At 44.5% G+C, this 22,134-nt stretch overlaps 1 protein-coding gene across 20 annotated transcripts in view; it reads left to right on the top strand.

Annotated features, from left to right (window-relative positions):
* Positions 1 to 22,134, top strand: part of ABLIM1 (actin binding LIM protein 1) — a 353,493-nt gene that overhangs the window by 154,624 nt on the left and 176,735 nt on the right. For all 20 annotated transcript variants that reach the window (XM_010363198.2, XM_030941227.1, XM_030941226.1 and 17 more), the window contains exon 2: positions 21,742 to 21,876. In XM_010363198.2, coding sequence (XP_010361500.1) covers positions 21,742 to 21,876 — 135 coding nt within the window. The remainder of the gene's footprint in view (positions 1 to 21,741; positions 21,877 to 22,134) is intronic.

The raw sequence follows: 22,134 nt of genomic DNA, 5'->3' as shown, positions 1-22,134 counted from the left end.
GCCATCAGAGTTTCTGATTCAGTGAGTCTGGGAGAAGGCCTGAAATCTGGCATTTCTAACACTTCCCAGATAATGTTGATGTTCTCGATTCAGGGACCACACTTTGACACTGTGCAGGTAATATGTGGTTTCTGTGGGTAAAATGACCAGCCCTACCAGTGAGTAACTCAAAATTTTTATATGAATTTTTATGAAGAAGCTACCTCACTTCTTCATTCCCTTTTGCAAATTTCATCCTGCTCACCGTGCACAGATGGCAAAAAGAAGGTAAAGAACCTCACTGTCACTCTGGCTCTCCTGCAGGATGAAGCAAAGCCATGTTTCATAATGAAGCAGACCTATGAGATCCCAGTGGCCAAGAAACTGCTGTCAGTGTATGATACTGGGAGCAAAGGTTGGCAGGAAGTTTAAGGTACTTTTTCATGGGGGGGAGTAGGGGCTCAGCATGACTTGGAGAAGGCAACATTAATTCAGAATGAAGGCACAGGTGTGCATATTCTGCAGGTGTCGTTCCTGTCTCCAAGACTTAGGTGAGCATGTTTACCTGGAATCGTAGAGCTGTTTGGAATTTTTGGGTAAAAGTTCATTGGCAACACAAAAATTAGCCAGGCGTGGTGATGCATGCCTGTAGTCTCAGCTATTCAGGAAGCTGAGGTGGGAGGATGGCTTGAGCCCAGGAGGCAGAGGTTGCAGTGAGCTGAAATCACCATGCACTCCAGCCTGAGCAGTAGAGCCAGACCTTGTCTCAGAAAACAAACAAAAAAAAGTAAAAGAGTTCATCAGCTATCTTGGCTCACAAAGGTTACTGCTCCCTCTTTAATCTTTGAGGAATTAAAATACGTTATTTAGGCCCAGAGTGTTTCATTTACTACCGCTGTACAATATTTACTGTTCCTTTGGTGGAAGCAGATCATCATAAAGTCCTTTATCCTCCTTGTCTTTATGCTGAGCAGGTGAGGAGAAGGAAGAAGAGGAGGGTTTGGTCCTGCTGTCTCAGGGGTGGCAGAGGTAGAAGAAAATCTGTGTGCAAGGGGATCTGTGCAGTTCAAACCCATGTTGTTCAAGAGTCAACTGCATTCTGTCTATGTTCTAGTAGTCTTCATTTTTTCTTCTGTTTATTTCTGTTGTTCTCTATTGAAAACATGAAAAGGGAAAAGTTTAGGAAGAATTAAGAAAAGTGGGTCAGATACAGTGGCTTATACCTATAATCCCAGCACTTTGGGAGGCTGAAGCAGGCAGATCGCTTGAGCCTAGGAGTATGAGACTCTGTCTCTACAAAAAAAAAAAAAAAAAACCCCGCCAAAAAATTAGCCAGGCATGGTGGTGTGTGCCTGTATTCCCAGCTAAAGAGGCTGCAGTGGTGGGAGGATCATCTGAGCCTGGACGTTGAGGCTGCGATGAGCCAAGGGCATACCATTGCACTCCAGCCCAGGCAATAGAGTGAGACCCTGTCTCAAAAAAAAAAAAAAAAAGAAAAGTGGATCGTAGGAAAAGGTGGCAAGGTTATTCCTCACTGGAGTGTCTGATGGGGAATGGGAGAGAAGGCTGAGTACTCCCTTAATGGAAAAATGATAGGGGCTATGGGTGCCCGGGTCCATGGAGGGTCTCGTAGTGACACATGAGCTAGGTGGGTGTCCACCGGACTGCTACCATGTGCCACTTGAGGGACCCCTTCTGAGTGGCCATCAAGGAACAGTTTTAGGAATGATGGTGATTGGAGTCTGCAGGACGAGAGCCCAGTTATGCTGAGCACTAAAGAAGGAGTGGATGCTCCTCTGTCCCTGCTTACCTGGAAAATGCTACCACTTCTGACATATATAGAGGTCCTAGCCTAAAACTCAGAAATAGCAGTGAGCTGTGGCAAAGGGCTTCTAGTAGTGGCCTGATCACATTACAATTTTCTTGAGGTCTGTTATCTGTGAGGCACTTCGAGAATAACCAGACACACTGAAAAGATCCTACCATTAGTGAATGAACGGGTTAGCAGGTGTAGAGAGGGATGCTGATGGAGAATGCAAAATGGAGGGGACACCAGGCGATAGAAGGGGGATGAACAATCTTCTATGGAGGTTCTAAGGAAGGAAGGAAGGGCTACAGTCCCAAGGGAATCAGTAAAGGCTTTATGGAAAGGGGGCATTTAAGATTGGTATTTGAGGAGTTCTGTAGGTTTCTTAATGTTGGGGATGGTGTTTGATTCAACTTGTATTCATTACACAGCGTCTGCCCCATAGTAAGCACTCACTGAATGTTGAATGAACTAATAAGTGAATGAATGAGGTGTATGGGTTGGGGAGATGGTTATTCTTATTTGGGAAATTTTTTTTAGAATCTAATAGGAGATAAGCCATCTAGATATAGCAACAAATAAAATGCAGTTCTTGACCGGAAAGCACTCACTTTCTAGCAAGAAACAGACACACATAGATAAGTCATTATGATACAATGTGAAATGTACCCAAAGGGGAACTATGAAAGTCATATGGGACTGCAGGACAGAAAGTGATTAATGCTGTTGGGTGGTCACGGAAGACTGGGCTTTGAAGGATGAACAGGAATAGTGGATAAAAAGAGGATTGAGAGAAAGAGACTCAAGTGGGTAAAACAGAAGCAATGAAGTGTGGCTCCTGTCTGAGGAGATGCAAGCAGCTCAGTTTAGCCTTTTGGCCACGTGATACAGCAATGGACATAAGGAGAGGTAAGTGGGGAACTTTGTGGGTCACGTGGAGCTAAGGATGATTAGAACTGGGGTCAGACATATGGATGCCCCAAAAATCAGACAGGTGACCTGAGTGGAGCCTGGGGCAAACTAGAGAGCATGGCCCTCCCTAAAGGGAAGAGTTACTTTGTCCTTTATCCTAGGTCCCACAGAGGGATGCAGGCCTTCCAGTTTTCAAGAGCAGCTGGAAATAGGGATTTTAATGTAAAATCTCCAGATGTTTAAATGTTGACAAACGATTTCACTTTCTCTTTTAAAAATATTGTGTGTGGTCAGGAGCAGTGGGTCATGCCTGTAATTCCAACACTTTGGGAGGCTGAGGTGGGCGGATCACTTGAGGTCAGGAGTTCAAGACTAACCTGGGCAACATGGTGAAACCCCGTCTCTACTAAAACTACCAAAAAATTAGCCGGGCCTCGTGGTGCGTAACTGTAATTCCAGCTACTCGGGAGGCTGAGGCAGAAGAATCGCTTGAACCCAGGAGGTAGAGGTTGCAGTGATCCGAGATCATGCCACTGCACTCCAGCCTGGGTGATAGAGTGAGACTCCTTCTGAAGAAAAAAATATTTGTGCGGGCCAAACAAAACATGTCTGTGGGTAGGACTCCGTCAAAGGGCCTCTCAATTATGGTTTGGAGTTTAATGACATGTCCACCATGCCTACCCCAGGAAGAAACACACTTTTATACAGCAAGACCCAGGATTCATACACACATGCATATAAATGGCTGAAATACAACTCACATGAAGCAATACTTACCTTTACTCTCTGCTATTTTCTTTTCTACTTTTTAAGTATGCTGGTGATGATCCATTAAACTTATTTTATGTTCCAGTGGTTCAAGACCCAGAGTCTGAAAAGCACTGGCTTAGACCCTCTACACTAACTACTTAAACTTTTATTGATGAAACAGAATAAGGTACTTCTGTGGGCAACCATGTTTCCATTCTGAGAACTCCTGTTATTGTGCTACTAGGTATGTTTGGGTTACATTGGGTTTCTTCACTTGCAACTGGACAGGTTTTGACAAAAGAATGTCTGAATCTTTCATTTGCCACTCTGTCCTTAACAGAAGTTGGCAGGAATTTGGTGTCATCTGTCTTGGGTGCTTGATACCATTAAGAACTAACCCAACTTCGAAATTCAGAGTAAAATACTGTTTGAATTCCAGCCGGAAGTCCAAAGAAAATCCTCGTAGAGCCCATGTCAGGTTTCAAGCCTGGTATTTCTGGAATTGCTTTTTCAGTTGGGATTACTTTTCCCTACAAGTCTGCCTCTCCTCTTTGTGTTCACCATGCTCACCTTGTTTCCTTGCTTTTGCCTTGCAGCCAGGGAGGGAGGAGCAAGATCAGGGCTGGGACTGTCTGTCACATGTCATACCATCCCTCAGTGACCAGCTCTTCATCTACATTGTCGAGCATTACTTGCTGGATAGCATTCATTTTTGAAGTATAAGAGCTTTTCTAGAAAAAATATCATTTCAGCCAGGCACAGTGGCTCATGCCTGTAATCCTAGCACTTTGGGAGGCCAAGGCAGGTGGACTGCTTGAGGTCAGGAGTTTGAGACCAGCCTGGGCAACATGGTGAAACCCCATCTCTACTAAAAATTAAAAAAATTAGCCAGGCATGGTGATGCATGCCTGTAATCCCAGCTAGTTGGAAGGCTGAGGCAGGAGAATTGTTTGAACCCAGGAGGTGGAGGTTGCAGTGAGCTGAGACAGTGCTAGGCTGGATTCCAGCCTAGATGACAGAGCAAAACACTGTCTAAAAAAAAAAAAAAAAAATATATATATATATATATATATACACACACATATACACACACACACACACACACACACAAAATTTAAGGGCTTAGGAGAGAGTTCACTCCTCCCTCAGGAACGTCCAAAAGGTGAGTTGTCAGCAGGCCTTCCATGCAGCAGGAAAGGTTTAACCATTGCTTGGGTGCAGGGCATGTCTGTCATCACCCCTATCTTGATTTGGAAGCACCCTTGCAATATACAACAGGATTTAAAAAGCACTTGGACTTTTGCAACAAGAGCCCAGGAGTGGCTTCTTGCCATTGGAGAGAGTTGATATGATGGAGACACCCCCAGGGAAAGGCCATGCCTGCTATGAAAACCACACGACAACAGTGAGACAACACTAATATGGTAGTTTTGCATAATAAGTAGACAAAGAAGCCAACTACTGAACATGAATCAGGCAAGCAAGGCCAGCCCAGAGAGTTGGCAGTCAGCATAGTACTTCCAGGTTGGGGGCCAGTGTGGTGCAAGATGACCAGGAGCAGCATTGGAGACGAGATTGGAAGGCACCTTGTTAACAGGGCCTCTGCCTTGCCTCTCCAGGGCACTGTTCTCATCTGAGTTGGGGGCAGCACCCTCTGAAGTTGTGCAGCCACAGCCTGCACCTCTTTACCCAGGGGTAGTGTGCTTCCAGGGAGCTGGTGCTGCAGTTGGTAGCAGGCAAATCACGTCTCTACCACTTCCTGTAGGACATAGAGCCAAGCTCCTAACCTGTCTGAGAGTCAGGGTTTTTTTCAGTTAAAACAATACTGAGAACCTCCAATTTTCTCTTCACTTCGGGAGGTTTGATAAGTTATCTGGTGAGTTTGAGCATTGGAAAGAATTATTAGTAGATCACAACAAAAATAGGTAGAAAACATAATGGATTATTCATCAGGAGCTAGGCAAGTGGGAGAAAGGGAAACGATTAAATCTAAGAGAACAAAAACCATTGTACAAGAAAGGGAATATAGGCCAGGCGCGGTGGCTCAAGCCTGTAATCCCAGCACTTTGGGAGGCCGAGGCGGCCGGATCACGAGGTCAGGAGATCGAGACCATCCTGGCTAACACGGTAAAATCCCGTCTCTACTAAAAAAATACAAAAAACTAGCCGGGCGAGGTGGCAGGCGCCTGTAGTCCCAGCTACTCCGGAGGCTGAGGCAGGAGAATGGCATAAACCCGGGAGGCGGAGCTTGCAGTGAGCTGAGATCTGGCCACTGCAGTCCAGCCTGGGCGGCAGAGCGAGACTCCGTCTCAAAAAAAAAAAAAAAAAAAAAAAAAAAAAAAGAAAGGGAATATATTCATAGGAAGCACTACAGAATCTAGTAGAACAATAATTACATTCTCAAAGTGTAAACACTGAACATGGGTTTAACCAAAATTTGTCGTATGGGCATATCGGTAAGAGCCGAATCCTCATCTGCAGAAACAGGATGTAAGTAGCTAATGGCTGAGTTGATATAAGCATAGTGTTAAGAAAAAACACCAAAAGTTGAGCATATTTGCCTATAGGGGTTGGGAGGAGTGGGGCAGGCAATTGCCATCATGCATTATAAGCATATTTGTTTTTTTGGGTTTTTTAAACTTTTTTTTTCTTATCTAGAGAGGGTCTTGCTACGTCACCCAAGCTGGTCTCAAACTCCTGAGCTCAAGCGATCCTATGGCCTTGTACTCCCAAAGTGTTGGGATTACACTTGTGAGCCACTGCCCACACTTAGCCTAAACTTTGATAAAAAAATAAATAAATATGGGGTAAAAAACCCATACTTCCCACTCTATATCTTTATTGTTAGGGTTAATTTAAATGAAGTAGTGTGCGAAAACTTCAAATGTGGCCTGTGCCATGTGCTCAATAAATGTTAATGAAGGTCAGTTGGTCTGTGGAGTTTATTTAAGCATCAGGGTAGGAGCACAGCCCAGATCCAAAGGAATGGCCTGAGGTCCCTTGCAGATAAAACAGGACTAAGAAGTAGGTGGTGAGAGGCTGGGCACAGTCACTCACGCCTGTAATCCCGGCACTTTGGGAGGTCGAGGCGAGTGGATCACCTGAGGTCAAGAGTTCAAGACCAGCCTGGCCAATGTAGCGAAACCCTGTCTCTACTAAAAATACAAAAAAAAAAAAAAAAAAAAAAAATTAGCCAGATGTGTTGGCATGCACCTGTAATCCCAGCTACTCAGGAGCCTGAGACAGGAGAATGGCTTGAACACGGGAGGTAGAGGTTGCAGTGAGCCAAGATTGCGCCATTGCACTCCAGCCTGGGCAACAAGAGCGAAACACCATCTCAAAAAAAAAAAAGGAGGTAGTGAGAATTAAATTTGTAATCAGAAGGAGAGACAGTGTTCAACTGCCTTCGGCTAGGATTTTCAGAGGCTGAACGCCCTTTCCTATAGTATGTATCCTTCTCTTTCTCACTTGCCCCTTGTGGTGCAGTTGTCCTTCAGTTGCCTTGGTGGCTTTGTAAAATTATTCCTTAAAGCTTCAGGATTTTATAGGTTTGCCTAAAAAGTAAGTCATGTTTATAAATGGGAGCTTTGCAACCAGTCTTCATGGGTTCAAATCCAGCTTGCCTGTTTACTAATTGTGAATGGGAGCTTGGCAACCAGTCTTCATGGGTTCGAATCCGGCTCGCCTCTTTACTAATTATGAATGGGAGCCTGGCAACCAGTCTTCATGGGTTCGAATCCGGCTCGCCTCTTTACTAATTGTGAATGGGAGCTTGGCAACCAGTCTTCATGGGTTCCAATGCGGCTCGCCTCTTTACTAATTATGAATGGGAGCCTGGCAACCAGTCTTCATGGGTTCGAATCCGGCTCGCCTCTTTACTAATTGTGAATGGGAGCTTGGCAACCAGTCTTCATGGGTTCGAATCCAGCTCGCCTCTTTACTAATTATGAATGGGAGCCTGGCAACCAGTCTTCATGGGTTCGAATCCGGCTCGCCTCTTTACTAATTGTGAATGGGAGCTTGACAACCAGTCTTCATGGGTTCCAATGCGGCTCGCCTCTTTACTAATTATGAATGGGAGCCTGGCAACCAGTCTTCATGGGTTCGAATCCAGATCGCCTGTTTACTAATTGTGAATGGGAGCTTGGCAACTAGTCTTCATGGGTTTGAATCCAGCTCACCTGTTTACTAATTATGCCACCTTGGGCAAGTCACTTAACCTCCTGTTGCCTGAGTTTCCTCATCAGAAAATAAGGACAATAAGAGTACCAATTAATAGGGTTATCTTGAAAATTGAATCAATTAATCCACATAAAGCATTTAAAACAGTGCCTAGTCACCCATCGCTCCCGGCACATAGCTCAGTAGTTGCTATTCCTTCTGTTACTACTATCATTCCTTTTGACTGAGTAAAATCAGGGCAATGTGTCCAATGAGCTGGAGTTTAGTAACAGATTAGTTTGGGGACCCCAGAAAGTAAGTAGAACTGAGATAGATGAGTAGAGGAACCCAGGAGGGTCCACCCCTTTCCACTGGACAATGTCTTCCAGTTTGCCTCAAGTAGAGCAACACTTTCTCTTTGTCATGCCACAAGTACTCCAGGACCACATCAGTGGCTTCCTGCGACCAGTAAGCTCTCCTGTGCAGTGATAGAAATTCACCAAGGAGCTTGACCTGTTGGGTTTTCGGCGCCCAGATCCCTTGGGCACGTAAGCTAATAACACCGGTCTTTTTGTTGTGGAATGAAATGAGGTGGCTAATGATGCTTTGATGAAGGAATGTGTTGGCATCATGTGAACAGTTGCAAAGGGTTTGAGGCTGGAAGCCATGTGTGCTCAGGAAGCCCACTGGAGGAAGCTGCCCACCTGCTCTGCAGCAGTCCCTGCTGGCTGTTCTACTCATCATGTCCTGTTCTGGGGACATGCCACTTAGCTTTTCCAAGGCTCTGGGTCCACCCAAACTCCTCCCTGCAGGTCAGGTCAGCTGGAAATTGTGCTTTGTTGTGTGGCTCTCATTCAGAGAACTTAGCCAGGGTTGGTTTGAGACTGGTCCATCAGCTCCTTCCTTCAGCTGTTTTTTTTTTTTCTTCCTGAGTCAGAGACTTAAATGAGTCTTTTATCTTTTGGCATCGGTTGAGTGGTATTGACATCATTCAAATTACCTACCTGATAGTAGATACTGTTGGTGAACCCAAGGTATTTTTCCGACTTTCAGTTTCACACAAAGACTGTTGCTCTGGAAAAGAGACAGAAAGCCAGGCTGGTATTCAAAACATGAACATATTGAACATGCATTTATAGAGTGCTGACTTTGTGCCCACAACTGTGCCAGACCCTGGGAATACAATGGCAGTTACCTTGTAATGGAGAAGACGGAAAAGAAAAAAGAAATAGAATGTTTAGACTATGGTAAATATAAAGAGAGGAAACCGAGGTGGGGGTCGCAGGTAGACTGGCTTTAATGAGATAGTTCAGGGAGAAGTCTCAGAAGAGGTGACCTAGAAGCTTGAGGGTGCGACCAGAAGGAGGAGAGGGAGCTGGGCTCGCAAACAGCTGGGGAAGAGACTTCTGGGCAGGGAAAAGTATGCCTGGAGATCTTGAAGCAGCAAGAGCCAGAACTTGGGAGGATGTGGAGAGAGTGTGAGAAGAGGCTGGAAGAGGTGGTGGGGCTAGAGGGCATCTTCCACAGGGGAGTGAGAGAAGGATTAGTGGAGTGATCTGTTTATATTATGCACTTAAAAGATCATTCTAGTTGTTGCATGGCAAAGGGATTGAACAAATGAGTTGACAGTCCACACTATTTCGTGTTTTTCTTTCTTTCTTCTTTCTTTTTTTGAGATGGAGTTTCACTCTTGTTGCCCAGACTGGAATGCAATGGCACGATCTCAGCTCACTGAAATCTGTGCCTTCTGGGTTCAAGAGATTCTCCTGCCTCAGCCTCCCAAGTAGCTGGATTACAAGCGAACGCCACCATGCCCGGCTAATTTTGTATTTTTAGTAGAGATGGGGTTTGTCCATGTTGGTCAGGCTAGTCTCGAACTCCTGACCTCAGGTGATCCATCCACCTCGGCCTCCCAAAGTGCTGGGATTACAGACATGAGCCACCATGCTTGGCCCACACTTGTGTTTTTCATAGCTGTGCCCTGAACCCTTCCTAGTGCCTTATTTTAGTGAGGGATCAATTACTTATAGGCATATCCTAATGTTTCTAATTTTCCGGCAAATCTCTGGTGCTGACACTGGTGTTGACATTCCTCTAGGCAAGTTGTGTTTGTGAAAACTCCCATGGGAGTGGGGCACTGGTCTGATGGCATCTCATTCAGATTTTTTATATGTCTTCTTATAGGCTCTTTCCTAAAAAGGTAGCAGAGATGAAATGATATTGAGGACATTTGTTGGAGTGGGGACGTGTTGGTGAAAAACATGTCTAATACTTTAGTGGGGAGAATTGCATTCATTAATAAGGTGTGAGTGGTGCAATCTCGGCTCACTGCAACCTCCACCTCCAGGGTTCAAGCGATTCTCCTGTCTCATCCTCCCCAGTAGCTGGGATTACTGGTGTGTGCCACCATACCCGGCTAATTTTTGTATTTTTAGTAGAGACTGGGTTTTGCCATGTTGGCCAGACTGGCCTGGAACTGCTGACCTCAGGTGATCCACCTGCTTTGGCCTCCCAAAGTGCTGGGAGTACAGGCATGAGCCACCACGTCCGGCCTATTTTCCAAGGGTTGGAAGGTTACATTTAGGAGTTCCATGGAGGGATTTAAAAATTTTTTCTTCCTTTTCCTTCTCCTCCCAGTCCCATGTTGGACTTTAACATGTTTTTTCTTTTCAAACAATAGTCTTCACAAAGTGCTTTGTTAAACTTTGGTAGATGATCTTTTATTCTCCACTCAAGCAGAGGCCATTCTGAAGGTAAATAAGAGAATGATCAACCACCAGGTTTATGCTCCCTGTCACCTGGATGAATAGAAGAATACCTAGCAAGGTGACAGGTGTAGATTATATGTGTTTGCATTTTCTTGCAGAGGTTACACCCAGCAAAAGTAGGTCATACAGAGAGCTTGAACGAGCCTGAAGTTCAGGTCTGGGAGGAGTCAGGAACCTAGGTGTCTAGAGAGTAGTTCTAGAATGTGTAGTATCATGTCTGACATTGCACGTTGGATGCTGTGAACACAGGTCTCATGCTTTCATCTCCCAGTGGGTGTGCAGACACTGGAGAGACCCAGGTGAGGGCGGGTTTGTGTCTTTATTCACAATGCAAGAACAAGAGCACCTTTTCAGAAAGGGTTCACATTCTTGTTTCTGAAATTTATAAGCACTTGAATGAAAAGCTTCACTCTGCAATTTGGAAGCAGTATAACCTTGGGCACAATGATGTGCAGGTAAATGTTTAACAACCAGCTCTCCAGAGGGCAGGGAGAGGAAAGCCCTGATTTATAAAGTTTGCCAATTTCCATGGTGTAAATGCTTCCACTGCAGCCAATTTCAAGCTGCCAAGGTGAAGTCAACCATACAGTTGGGAAGGGCTGGGCATAGTCTCCACTGCAAGGGTGAATCCTTTAAAATTTTATTTTCTTCTCCCCAGAAACCCCCTTAAGATTTTCGAAGTCCAATTTCTATATCTGTAGAATCAGTGTAATTGGGGTTGATGGGATCACAGGAGTTATTATCTTTCAATACCTTTTATAAATTGTGAAGTGCCACACATATATTAGCTTTTTTCATTAGTTTGTTTGAAATGCTGTTTTTAACTACTTAATGATTCTGAGTATGTCCTGCAAGTAGAAGCAGCCAGAAAGAAAAGGGAAGGACAGCTGGGAGACTTCCTGTGCTGGAGACAAACGGATTTGTGCCGCAGAGACACCTCAATCAATATCTTAGTTCTTTGGTTTTTGGTTTTTGTTTTTCAAATTCCTCGGAGGTGTCTGGATTTGGAATTAGAGGGTAGAAGGTAATGGTGGTACCATGCTTAAACTAAACCCTGTCTCAAGACCCTAGGCCACATGCTAATAGACTCTGACCCTCTCTCTTGTATTTCTGTAAATGGCTCAGGTGGGACCACAATCCCTCCCACTCTCAGAATCAGGATGGATGTGGCTCTCTCGTGGTCCATAAAGATGTGATGTTCTGCTGGCGGAGTTCAGACTGAAGCCAATGTCCATTTGTTAGGCTGGATTCATTTCTAAGTAGAATTGCTGGTGCAGGGATAATTTGAGATCCCTGGATGACCTTAAAAGGTTCAATCAAATTTCCGAAGGGATTTTTGTAATGCTTCAGAAATTCCTGCTCATACAGGTTAGTGGCAGTCTTTCCTGACATTCAGCTGACATGGGCATCTGTGTGCCAGGCTGAGGCTGTGGGGCTCTGCCTTAGTCCATATTGTGTTGCTAGAACAGAATATCACAGATTGGGTGATTTATAAAGAAACAATTTATTTCTTATGGTTCCTGAGGCTGGGAAGTCCAAGGTCAAGACATTTGTATCTGGCAAGGGCTTTCTTGTTGCGTTATCCCATGATGGAGGCAGAAGGGCAAACTAGGGTGTGAGAGCCAGGATAGGGACTGAACTTTATCCTTTTATCAGCAACCTGCTCCTGTGATAACTCCCTCACTCCTGCTGTGACGGCACTAATCCATTCATGAGGGCAGAGCCTTTGTGACTGAATCACCTCTTGAAGGTTCCCCTCTTAATGTTTACAATGGCAAGGACATTTCAACATGATTTTGGAGGGGACATTGAAACCATAGCAGGATCCTAGGAGGATATGGCCTCACACTGTCTCTGCTACCACACTGGAAGGTCGGGCATGTATTCTTGGCCCCTTTTACAGTCTCAGGGAAGTTGAGGCATGTGTCAGGAAAGGCAGGACTGGGAATCCGGTCTCCTACTCCGAGGTCCCTTCTAATTGCAATTAGAGAGAAGAGGTGGGAGCTGTAGACAAATGGTTGAACATGGTCAGAGAAAGGCTAGGAGAGGTCAAAGAAGGGTGTCATTTCAGTGAGTCATCTCAGTCAAAAGGTGTGTCAAAGGAGTCATGCTTTTAGGAGGAGGAGGAAAAGGCACCAAGCCGATTTTAAAATCCCTTTCTGAGGTTAATCGTCACATGGAGAAGGCAGGTGTAGCACATCAGGGCAAGTGCGCCAAGTGATTTATAAGGAGGAAATTTCCTGGCTGAATTACGATAATCCTAGTACCTCTTTGCCTTGGGGGAATCAGATTAACTGGATTTGAGCAGAGGCTGTTTCTATAATCAAGAGTCCAGCTGACGGTTGCTGACGGCATCTTTTATGTTTGGAGGAATAGCAAGGGCCTATCACGTAGCCACAGAAAAGGCAAATCAAGTATCAGAAGTATCAGATTTTTTTTTTTTTTTTTCTAGGCAGAGTATCGCTCTGTTGCCCAGGCTGGTGTGCAGTGGTGTGATCTCAGCTCACTGCAACCTCTGCCTCCTGGGTTCAAGCAATTCTCCTGCTTCAGTCTCTCTAGTAGCTGGGATTACAGGTGCCCGCCATCACGCCTGGCTAATTATTGTGTTTTTAGTAGAGATGGGGTTTCACCATGTTGGCCAGGCTCTTCTTGAGCTCCCAACCTCAGGTGATCCACCTGCTTTGGCCTCCCAAAGTGTTGGGATTACAGGCATGAGCCACCATGCCCAGCCAGTATCAGGGTAAAATGGTGAAAGCCACAAGTGGCAGGGCAAGCCCACCACCATACTGCCCATCCCCCGGGACTGTTTATGTCAACTAATAATTCTGTTTACCAAACTCACATGGTATAAGAAAATGAGGTCGTGGAAGCCAATTTAAGAGAAGGATCATTTTGGACAACTAATGACAGGGTAACTGTGTGTGTAGCTTCAAGTAACTACCACTTGCCACAGCAGGAAATGGGCCTTTAGGTAAACTGCAAATTAAGCACTCTATGCATTTATTTAAACTGTTGAGTTTCTTGTTTTCTGGGCTCAATACTAGTGCTGGTCTAGCACAAAGAAAGGGAGTAGGAGGTGGGAGAGCGCACATCTCTGTGATATGTGTTTACAATTTAGTGGGAACCAATGGGGTAGAAGCAGAGAAAATATTCTAGGTAATGAAGCAGTCTCTCTGAAACGTAGACTGCCATGAGAATAGGACTCCTGTCTCTAAGCAGAAATCAACCTTACCATACAGAGGAGTCTTTTAGGATTGCAAATCCAGACCAGTCTCAACCAGAGAGAGATTTCCAATCCAGGCCTCAGCTCAGGCTGGAGGTGGCCGAAAGGGTCCTCCCAGTGGCAGGTCGTGTTTCCTTGCTATCTCACCCTGACTCTGTACATGTTCTTCTGCCATAAATGGCTGCAGCATGGTAGAATTTCTGTTTGTACTTCAAGCATTGTTTCTCATCTGCGTATTGACTAGCAGGTGTTGCTTTTGGAATGATGACGCAGCTGGGCGCTGACCAGTTCTGAGCCATGCACCCAGGGCCTAGTGAGGACATTAGACCAGCTTGATTTCCTTCTATGCTAGATAATTTTTTTCCTGTGGAAATCCCCTACACAGTGCTTCCAAATGTGGCCAGAGTAAAACTGTTTCTTCTTAGCCACATTTTCTTGGACAAAGTTTTTAACTCTTCTTAGCCTTGGTTTCTTCCTTTGCAAAACAGGAATTGTGCAACAGTCTCCCATACGGCAATCGTGACACAGTTATTTTGATTGTGAGTAGCAATTAATTGTTATAGTGCCTGGAACATCGTTAAATATTTAGTACATTTTACTTGTTATAATAATGTAATAGTGTTCTGGAATGATTTATTGCAAACGTCAGAAGTTCAGGACCCTGGACCTTCACATGGGAGATGCCCCTATAGTGTTATTAGGTGGTAACCCTATTTTCCCTAATCCAAACATTGAACTGAGGTTCAATGTTCAAGTACAGAGATAACAACTCAGGCTATTTGATCTTTGAAATCAGAACTATTTCAGACATTTGGAGGAACTGACCATTGAGCTTGCAGTTTTGTAGGGCCAGGATTGTGAAGTAAAAGCAAAAGAAACACAAACCAAGAGAAACATTGGTGATGGTACAGATATTCAGTGCTGGAGGACATGGAGGAGAAGGAAATATTTTATCAATCTAAGCCAGCATGAAAGCTTCAGAGAAGCACCAGGACCTGGGCTACACCATATGGGTCAAGTTTGATTTGAACAGATGAGGAGAAGAGAAACCACAGGAAGGGAGGTTATAATGGGAGTGAAGATGCTAGACCAGGAAGTGGTCAGAAGGCCTCGCTCAAGGGAGATTTATAAATTAATACAAATAAATAGTAGAGTATTTTAGTGCTTGGTCTCCAGAGTCGGACTGTCTGCGATCAAATCACTTAGCACAGGGATAAGTACTCAATAGAGGTGGTTCCTTCTTAGACACCTAAAAAGCGGACATGAGCCATGTTATTGAAGATCTCTGAAGTTAGGTGGAGAACTTTAAGCTTGAGGAGTTGGGACTGAGAGAGCTCTTTGGAACTTCTGTTGTTGTTCTTTTTCTTTTTTTTTAATTATTATTTTAATTTTTTCTGAGGCTGAGTCTCACCCAGGCTGGAGTGCAGTGGCATGATCTTGGTTCACTGCCACCTCCGCCTCCTGGGTTCAAGCGAATCTCCTGTCTCAGCCTCCCAAGTAGCTGGGATTACAGCCACCTGCCACCACACCCAGCTAATTTTTGTATTTTTAGTAGAGACAGAGTTTTGCCATGTTGGCCAGGCTGGTTTGGAACTCCTGACCTCAGCTGATCTGCCCACCCCAGCCTCCCAAAGTGCTGAGATTACAGGTGTGAGCCACCGTGCCCGGCCTTTGTTTTTCTTTTTAAAATAAGCTTTATTTTATTTTATTTATTTATTTTTTTTGAGACAGACTTTTGCTCTTGTTTCCCAGGCTGGAGTGCAATGGCACAATCTCGGCTCACTGAAACCTCTGCCTCCTGGGTTCAAATAATTCTCCTGCTTCAGCCTCCCGAGTAGCTGGGACTACAGGTGCACGCCACCATGCCCAGCTACTTTTTGTATTTTAGTAGAGATGGGGTTTTACCATGTTGGCCAGGCTGGTCTTGAACTCCTGACCTTAAATGATCCGCCCACCTTGGCCTCCCAAAGTGCTGGGATTACAGGCATGAGCCACCGTGCCCAGCTTATAAGCTTTATTTTCTTAAAACCATTTTAGACAAATAAAAAAAATTGAGAAGATAATACAGGTATTTACTATATACTCAACACTTGGTTTTCCCTGTTAGTAACATTTTGCATTGGTATAATACGTTTGTTATAGTTACTGGACCGTATTGGCACACTGTTGTAAACTAAAGGCCACACTATTCAGATTTCTGTAGTTTTTACCTAATGTTCTTTCTCTGTTCTGGGATCCCATCCAGGATCCCACATTACGTTTAGTCATCACATCTCCGTAGGCTCCTCTTGGCTGTGATCATTTCTCAGACATTCTTTGTTTTTTATGATCTTTACAATTTTGAAGAGTAGTTGTCAGGTGTTTTTGTTTTGTAGAATGTCCCTCCATTTGGGATTTTTCTCATAATTTCATAAGGATTATGGGTTTTTTTGTTTTGTTTTGTTTTGTTTTTGGGAGGAAGATCACAGAGGCAAAGTGCCTATTTTCATCACATCATATCAAAGGTACATTCTGTCAACGTGACTTATCACTGTTGATGTTTACCTTGCTCACGTGGCTGAGATATTGTCTGTCAGATTTCTCTATTGTAAAGTTAGTCGTTTTTTTCTTCCTATCCACACTGTACTCTATGGGAGGAGGTCACTATGTACAGCCCACACTTAAGGAGTGGGGAGTTAGGCTGCACCTCCCTGGGTAGAATACACTTTGCTGGTTGCATTTGGAGAAAAGAGCCAGGGGCCAGGTGTGGTGGCTCACACCTGTAATCCCAACACTTTGGGAGGCAGAGCTGGGTAGATCCCGAGGTCAGGAGATTGAGACCATCCTGGCCAACATGGTGAAACCGTGTCTCTATTAAAATACAAAAATTAGCTGAGCATGGTGGTGCATGCCTATAGTCCCAGCTACTTGGGAGGCTGAGGCAGGGGAATCGCTTGAACCTGGGAGGTAGAGATTGCAGTGAGCCGAGATGGCACCACTGCACTCCAGCCTGGTGACAGAGCAAAACTCAGTCTTGGAAAAAAAAAAAAAAAAATGCCAGGGCATGGGAAATTTTCAGCAATCCAAGAAAAAGGAGTTGAGGGCCTGGGTTCATGGGGTAAGAAAAGGGATGAGGCACAGGGGATGTGAGGGTGGACAAAATTTGGTGGGAAATGAAAGAGAGGGTAGAATCAGGTTGAAGCACTGGTGATTAGGGGATTATTCTGGTATAAAGAGGTCTGGGTTAGAAGTCACTGCACTAGGTTGCCGCCAACTCTTTATTTCTTGGCTGCGCCACCTTGGGTGAGTCACTTCATTCCTCTGAGCCTCAGTTTGTCTGTTTCTAAGAAGGGGTTGACGGTACCTGTTCTTCCTACCTGAGAACTCCTGTGAGAGTGAAATGAGACAGAGCAGAAGAAAGGGTTTTGGAAGCCATCAAGCACCGTGTTGTTCCAAAGGCTTGTGGGTTAGGGAGTGATGGTGCAATGAGGAAGGAAGGGGTCTTGAGAGGGAGAATATGTATGTTACCTGTGATATACTGAATATTTCAGATGACACAGCGCAAGCTGTAACTAAGAGTACTCTGGGCCGGGCGCGATGGCTTATGCCTGTAATCCCAGCACTTTGGGAGGCCGAGGCGGGTGGATCACAAGGTCAAGAGATGAAGACTATCCTGGCCAACATGGGGAAACTCCGTCTCTACTAAAAATACAAAAATTAGCTGGGCATGGTGGTGTGCGCCTATAGTCCCAGCTACTAGGGAGACTGAGGCAGAAGAATTGCTTGAATCCAGGAGGCAGAGGTTGCAATGAGCTGACATCGCACCACTGCACTCCAGCCTGGTGACAGAGCAAGACTCTGTCACAAAAAAAAAAAAAAAAAAAAAAGTACTCTGTCACAGGTTTGTGATATTTACCTGCTAAGGAGATTTTTATTTCAAATGTGCTTTCCCAGATGTTCTGTTTCTGGCAGTCTAGTTCCACAGTCTGTTCCCCAGAGAAAGGTAGCTTGGGCAAGATGAGGCTAGTTCTGGATTTGAAAGAGGGATTCTGCTTAGTTTTGTGGACTTCCTCTTATGATCTGTCATGGCCTCTGCTTGACTGCACTGAAGGTTACTGGGATTTCTTCAATGGTCTCATTCTCCCAGTCTCATTGCCTGAGATCGTTAATAGACATTCCAAAAGTAACACATCAAAAGTGGCATTTTTGCTTTTTGTCCTGTACTGGAGTTCAGAGACGTGGCTGATCTGCTTTGCTTGACTCTGAAAGACAGTGTGAAACTCCTCAGTAAGCGGTGCAATCGGCTGCTTTAGCTGAGTAGTGAGAATTCCTCCAAACTGGGTATTCTGCAGTGGAGGAATCCCATTACTTTTTCAGGCAGGTAGACTCTTGGTTCTTTGTAGGTATTTCCTCGTTGTTCAGAGAGTGTGCAGCCATGCTTTCGGTTTTTCATTGTACAATCCTTATTTAGGCAACAAAAATGATGAGCCATGGAAGGTTTGAACTGTGTCTGCTCAAGTTCCAGGGTAAATCATTGACTACTTGGTACAGTGGAAAGTGCTGGGAGCCTGAGTGCTAAGTGTGCCTCTGCCAGTAACTCCTGATGACTTTGGGCAAGGAATGTAAACTCTTTGCTCTTCAGTTTCCCTATCAGTAAAATAAGTAGGGACCACTTGAGCCTTGAAAGATGGAACAGTCAAGTAAAAATTTGCAGCAGAGCCAGTTGGCAGATAAGGGGAAGTGCAGAACCAATGTCATGTCTGTATTGGAAATGACGCAGCATATTTCAAAATTGTAACATCGAGTCAACAAACATACATTTGGTAATAACCAGACTGTCAAAGACAATTATATAAAGTTGACCTCTTTATTCATTTTTGAAAAGGAGAGAGATTCCTTTCTTGACACTGACTTGAGTTGGGATGAAATAAGAACCGAATCTCTTTTGGTCTTTGGATTCTGTCCTTCTCTAGTAAGAAAAGCCGAATTCTTTACAAATGGGTGGTTCTGATGTGCCTGCCTAGGCTGTTGTATGAAGGAAAGGCAACTAAACACAGTCTAGTCTCTGGGTGAAAGCAAAGCAAGTCATCTCTGGGCATGGAGGACTTTGTGGTGTAATGTATATTTCCAAAGGGAAACTCTTGCAAAATGCAGACGCTGATCCCAGTTCTGACCTTGGTAGGTGGTGCCAGCATTGGCAGTGGCTCCTTTATTTGGACATAGAGAAAAGCCAAGAAATGAAACGATATTTTCCTTCCCTCATCATTACTCAGCATGACTGCCTTGCTTAGCAATAAGAAATTCAAGTGTCAAGAAAAACTGCAGTGCATTTTCTTATCCAAAAATGCATTCTCCTGTATAGTCAAGAGATTCACTGTTCTCATATTGTTGCTGAAGAGGATGGTCTTTTGAATTACTTTTGAAATTCTAGCTCTTCTCTGTAGCTGGCATATTCATACTATCTGAATTCTAAAGGGAAATAGCTCTTAAATTGGAGTATGTGTAAGAATCACCTGAGTAGTTTACTAAAAAGGTAGATGCCTGACTCCCACTCCTAGTCACTGGGGCTGAAGAACCTGCCTTTTTAATACATGGTACAGAAGGTTCTGATCAGGGGGATTCATACAGTTGCCTTGGGTGTTACCACCTGGGTGCCATGCTCAGTTATCAAAAACCTTATTGCTACGTGTGTGCCCTTTACAAGCCAAGCCCTAGCTGCTGCTGCTTTTAGAATGGCACTTGAACTTGCCGTATAAATTAAAGGTATAATAATAATACTTATAAATAATAATTATTTTTGACTTACAACAATTTTCTGATTTTTACAAACTTCATGGAAGGAGCATGAACTTGGCAGTCAGAAAGGCCTGGGTGTGGATCTTTTAGCTTCCTCTGCTTCTTAGGCAGGTTGTTCAACTTCTCTGCGGCTCTGTTTCCTTATCTGTCAACTGTCAAATGGGAACAGTATTACTCACTTCACTGAGAGAGAGAGGTGGTGAGGATGAAATAAAGTGGCTTATGTAAACACCCTGCACTATGTGTGGCATTTAGTAGATGCCAATAAATACCACTTGTCTTCTTTCTTATAGGAAGCAGGAATTAAAAAACACAAGGACTTAAAGCAGATATTTTGAAGGAAAACTTTTTTTTTTTTTTGAGACAAAGACTCGCTCTTGTCCTCCAGGCTGGAGTGCAATGGTATGATCTCGGCTCACTGCAACCTCCGCCTCCCGTATTCCAGCGATTCTCCTGCCTCAGCCTCCTGAGTAGCTGGGATTACAGGCACCTGCCACCATGTCCGACTAATTTTTGTATTTTTAGTAGAGACTGGGTTTCACCATGTTAGCCAGGCTGGTCTCGAACTCCTGACCTCAGGTAATCCGCCCACCTGGGCCTCCCAAAGCGCTGGGATTACAGGCGTGAGCCACCATGCCCAGCCAAGGAAACTTTTTTTTTTTAAATGTGCAAGGGATAGGTTTTTTGGCCTTGATATGCATCTCTTTAAAAGTCAGTCATTGTTTAGAGATCTTGAGAGCATGTCCCTCCTTAATTCCTTTAGCTAATAACTGAGTTATGTTGTAAATACAGGTTTTCAAGAGAGATCCCAGGGGGTAGATATGGAATTGCAGGTGAATTGCAACCTTGGTATCTTTGTGGCCATTCCCAGTGTCCATTGCAGAGAACACAGATCAGGTGTTCCACCTGAAACTACACCTGCTCCTAGTCAGAATCTCACAAGAAGAACCTTGTTTCTCAGAAGTTAGCCTGTAATGGATTATTTGGACTATCTTGTTCAAACTCTTGCCAGGCAAAATGAGAACACTGCTGAGGTCTGAGAGAAACAGTGAACTATTATATTGTGGTATACAGCGAGCTCCTTGTTGTAAGGTGTTTTCTAAACTGAGTTTCAGCAATATCTGCCCACATCTACCCCCTGCTCAACCTGGTTTTACCTTTGGAGAGAAAAATCATCTTTGTGTTGGTTGATTAATTTTAGGTTCAATGTTCTTGTCCCATGTCATTCCTTGCTCATGTCATTCTTGCTCATGTCATTCCTTAAGGAGTATGTTTTTATATATCACCATGATGTTCCTGCTTCTGAGGCTCCACATCAAAAAGGGAATTTGGTAGCAAACACTGCCTATCTGCATTCTCTAGCTGGAGAAACTGCAAGTTAAATGAAAACTCTTGGTGAGCTCAAAGCCACAAGTGTCCCCTCACTGCCTTATCTCCAGGCCTTTGTAAAGGGGAGGCTGTACATCCCAGTCCCAGCGCTGGGCAGTCACAGTAACTTCTAGTCTCTGAAGGCCACACTCTGGAAACTACGAGTATTCTTTTAGTATTCTCTTAGTATCCTTGTAAGCCCCATCACGTGATGTTAGGGTCTGAAAAGACCCTATAAATCCCCTGGGCCAATCCTCTTTGTTTTATGGGAAAGGAAACTGAGGTTCAGAGAGATCCATGTTGTTCCTAGTTTATTTTTTAAAAATTTACTGCCTGCAGTATGTGTATCAGACACTATACACATAATGGGAGGCTCATCATAAGCCCGTAACAGATTGGATGAGTTGCCATTTATGATCAGGAATGACCCTCTGGTAAAGCAGGCTAGAAACTGTCCAGCACACACTAATTAATGAGTAAAGAAACATGTACTGAGCACCTTTGGTGCCTGAACATTCTGCTATGTCCCAAGAAGCTGGGAGAAGGAGGGAGAAATACAACTGGTGAGACAAAAAGGATAAATTTAAGAAATGGTCCCCATCTTCAAGGACTTACAGTCCACAGTGAACTCCTGCTGAAGGTGCCTTCTAAATCAATATAAAGACATATTACAAATCCACCTTACAAAATATTGAACTAAGCAAGATTGTGTATTCAATAGTTCAATGATGTCATCCCAGAGAAGTTTGGGAGGAAGGGAGAAGACAGCAGGCTCCATTGAGGAACACGCCTGGTGTTTTCTCCCCTGGACTGTTAAAGCCACGACTGTCTTATGGGTCTTTGTGTCTCCAGGATTATGGCTTGGAGGGGCTGCTCCGTTCACCCTGTCGAATCAATCTCTGTGATTCATTTGACAACAAAATTACAGAGATACCATGATGACCCCTTTTGCAGGAATGGTCTCTACTCACCTGGATCTTTTGTTGATTTTCTTTCAGTGGCACACCCTCAGGACCCTCACCACCCATCAGAGAAGCCTGTCATTCACTGCCATAAATGTGGGGAGCCTTGCAAGGGTGAAGTGCTTCGGGTCCAGACCAAACATTTCCACATCAAGTGTTTCACCTGCAAAGGTATGGTGCCTCCAGCTTCGTGGCTCAGTGGCATGCCATGGTCAAGGCTCGCCTTGGGTCCAGCCCATCCCCTTAACTCCACGTCGGGTCACTGGATGATAAGTGAATGCCCCGAGAAGCCCTGACATCATTTACTGTCTGTTTGGGATTCAGTTAGACTCTAGGGCGAGAACGAGTCCTGCTAAAACCAGTGGTTCATGGGCCTTTGGGTGCTCACTGAGGTCCCTTCTCCTGGAAGAAGGGACTAACACTGAGAAA

Source organism: Rhinopithecus roxellana, chromosome 11 (assembly GCF_007565055.1).
Source record: "Rhinopithecus roxellana isolate Shanxi Qingling chromosome 11, ASM756505v1, whole genome shotgun sequence".
NCBI classification, from domain to species: Eukaryota; Metazoa; Chordata; class Mammalia; order Primates; family Cercopithecidae; genus Rhinopithecus; species Rhinopithecus roxellana.
Note: the sequence above shows the minus strand (reverse complement) of the source record. Positions and strands in the feature narration are given on the sequence as shown.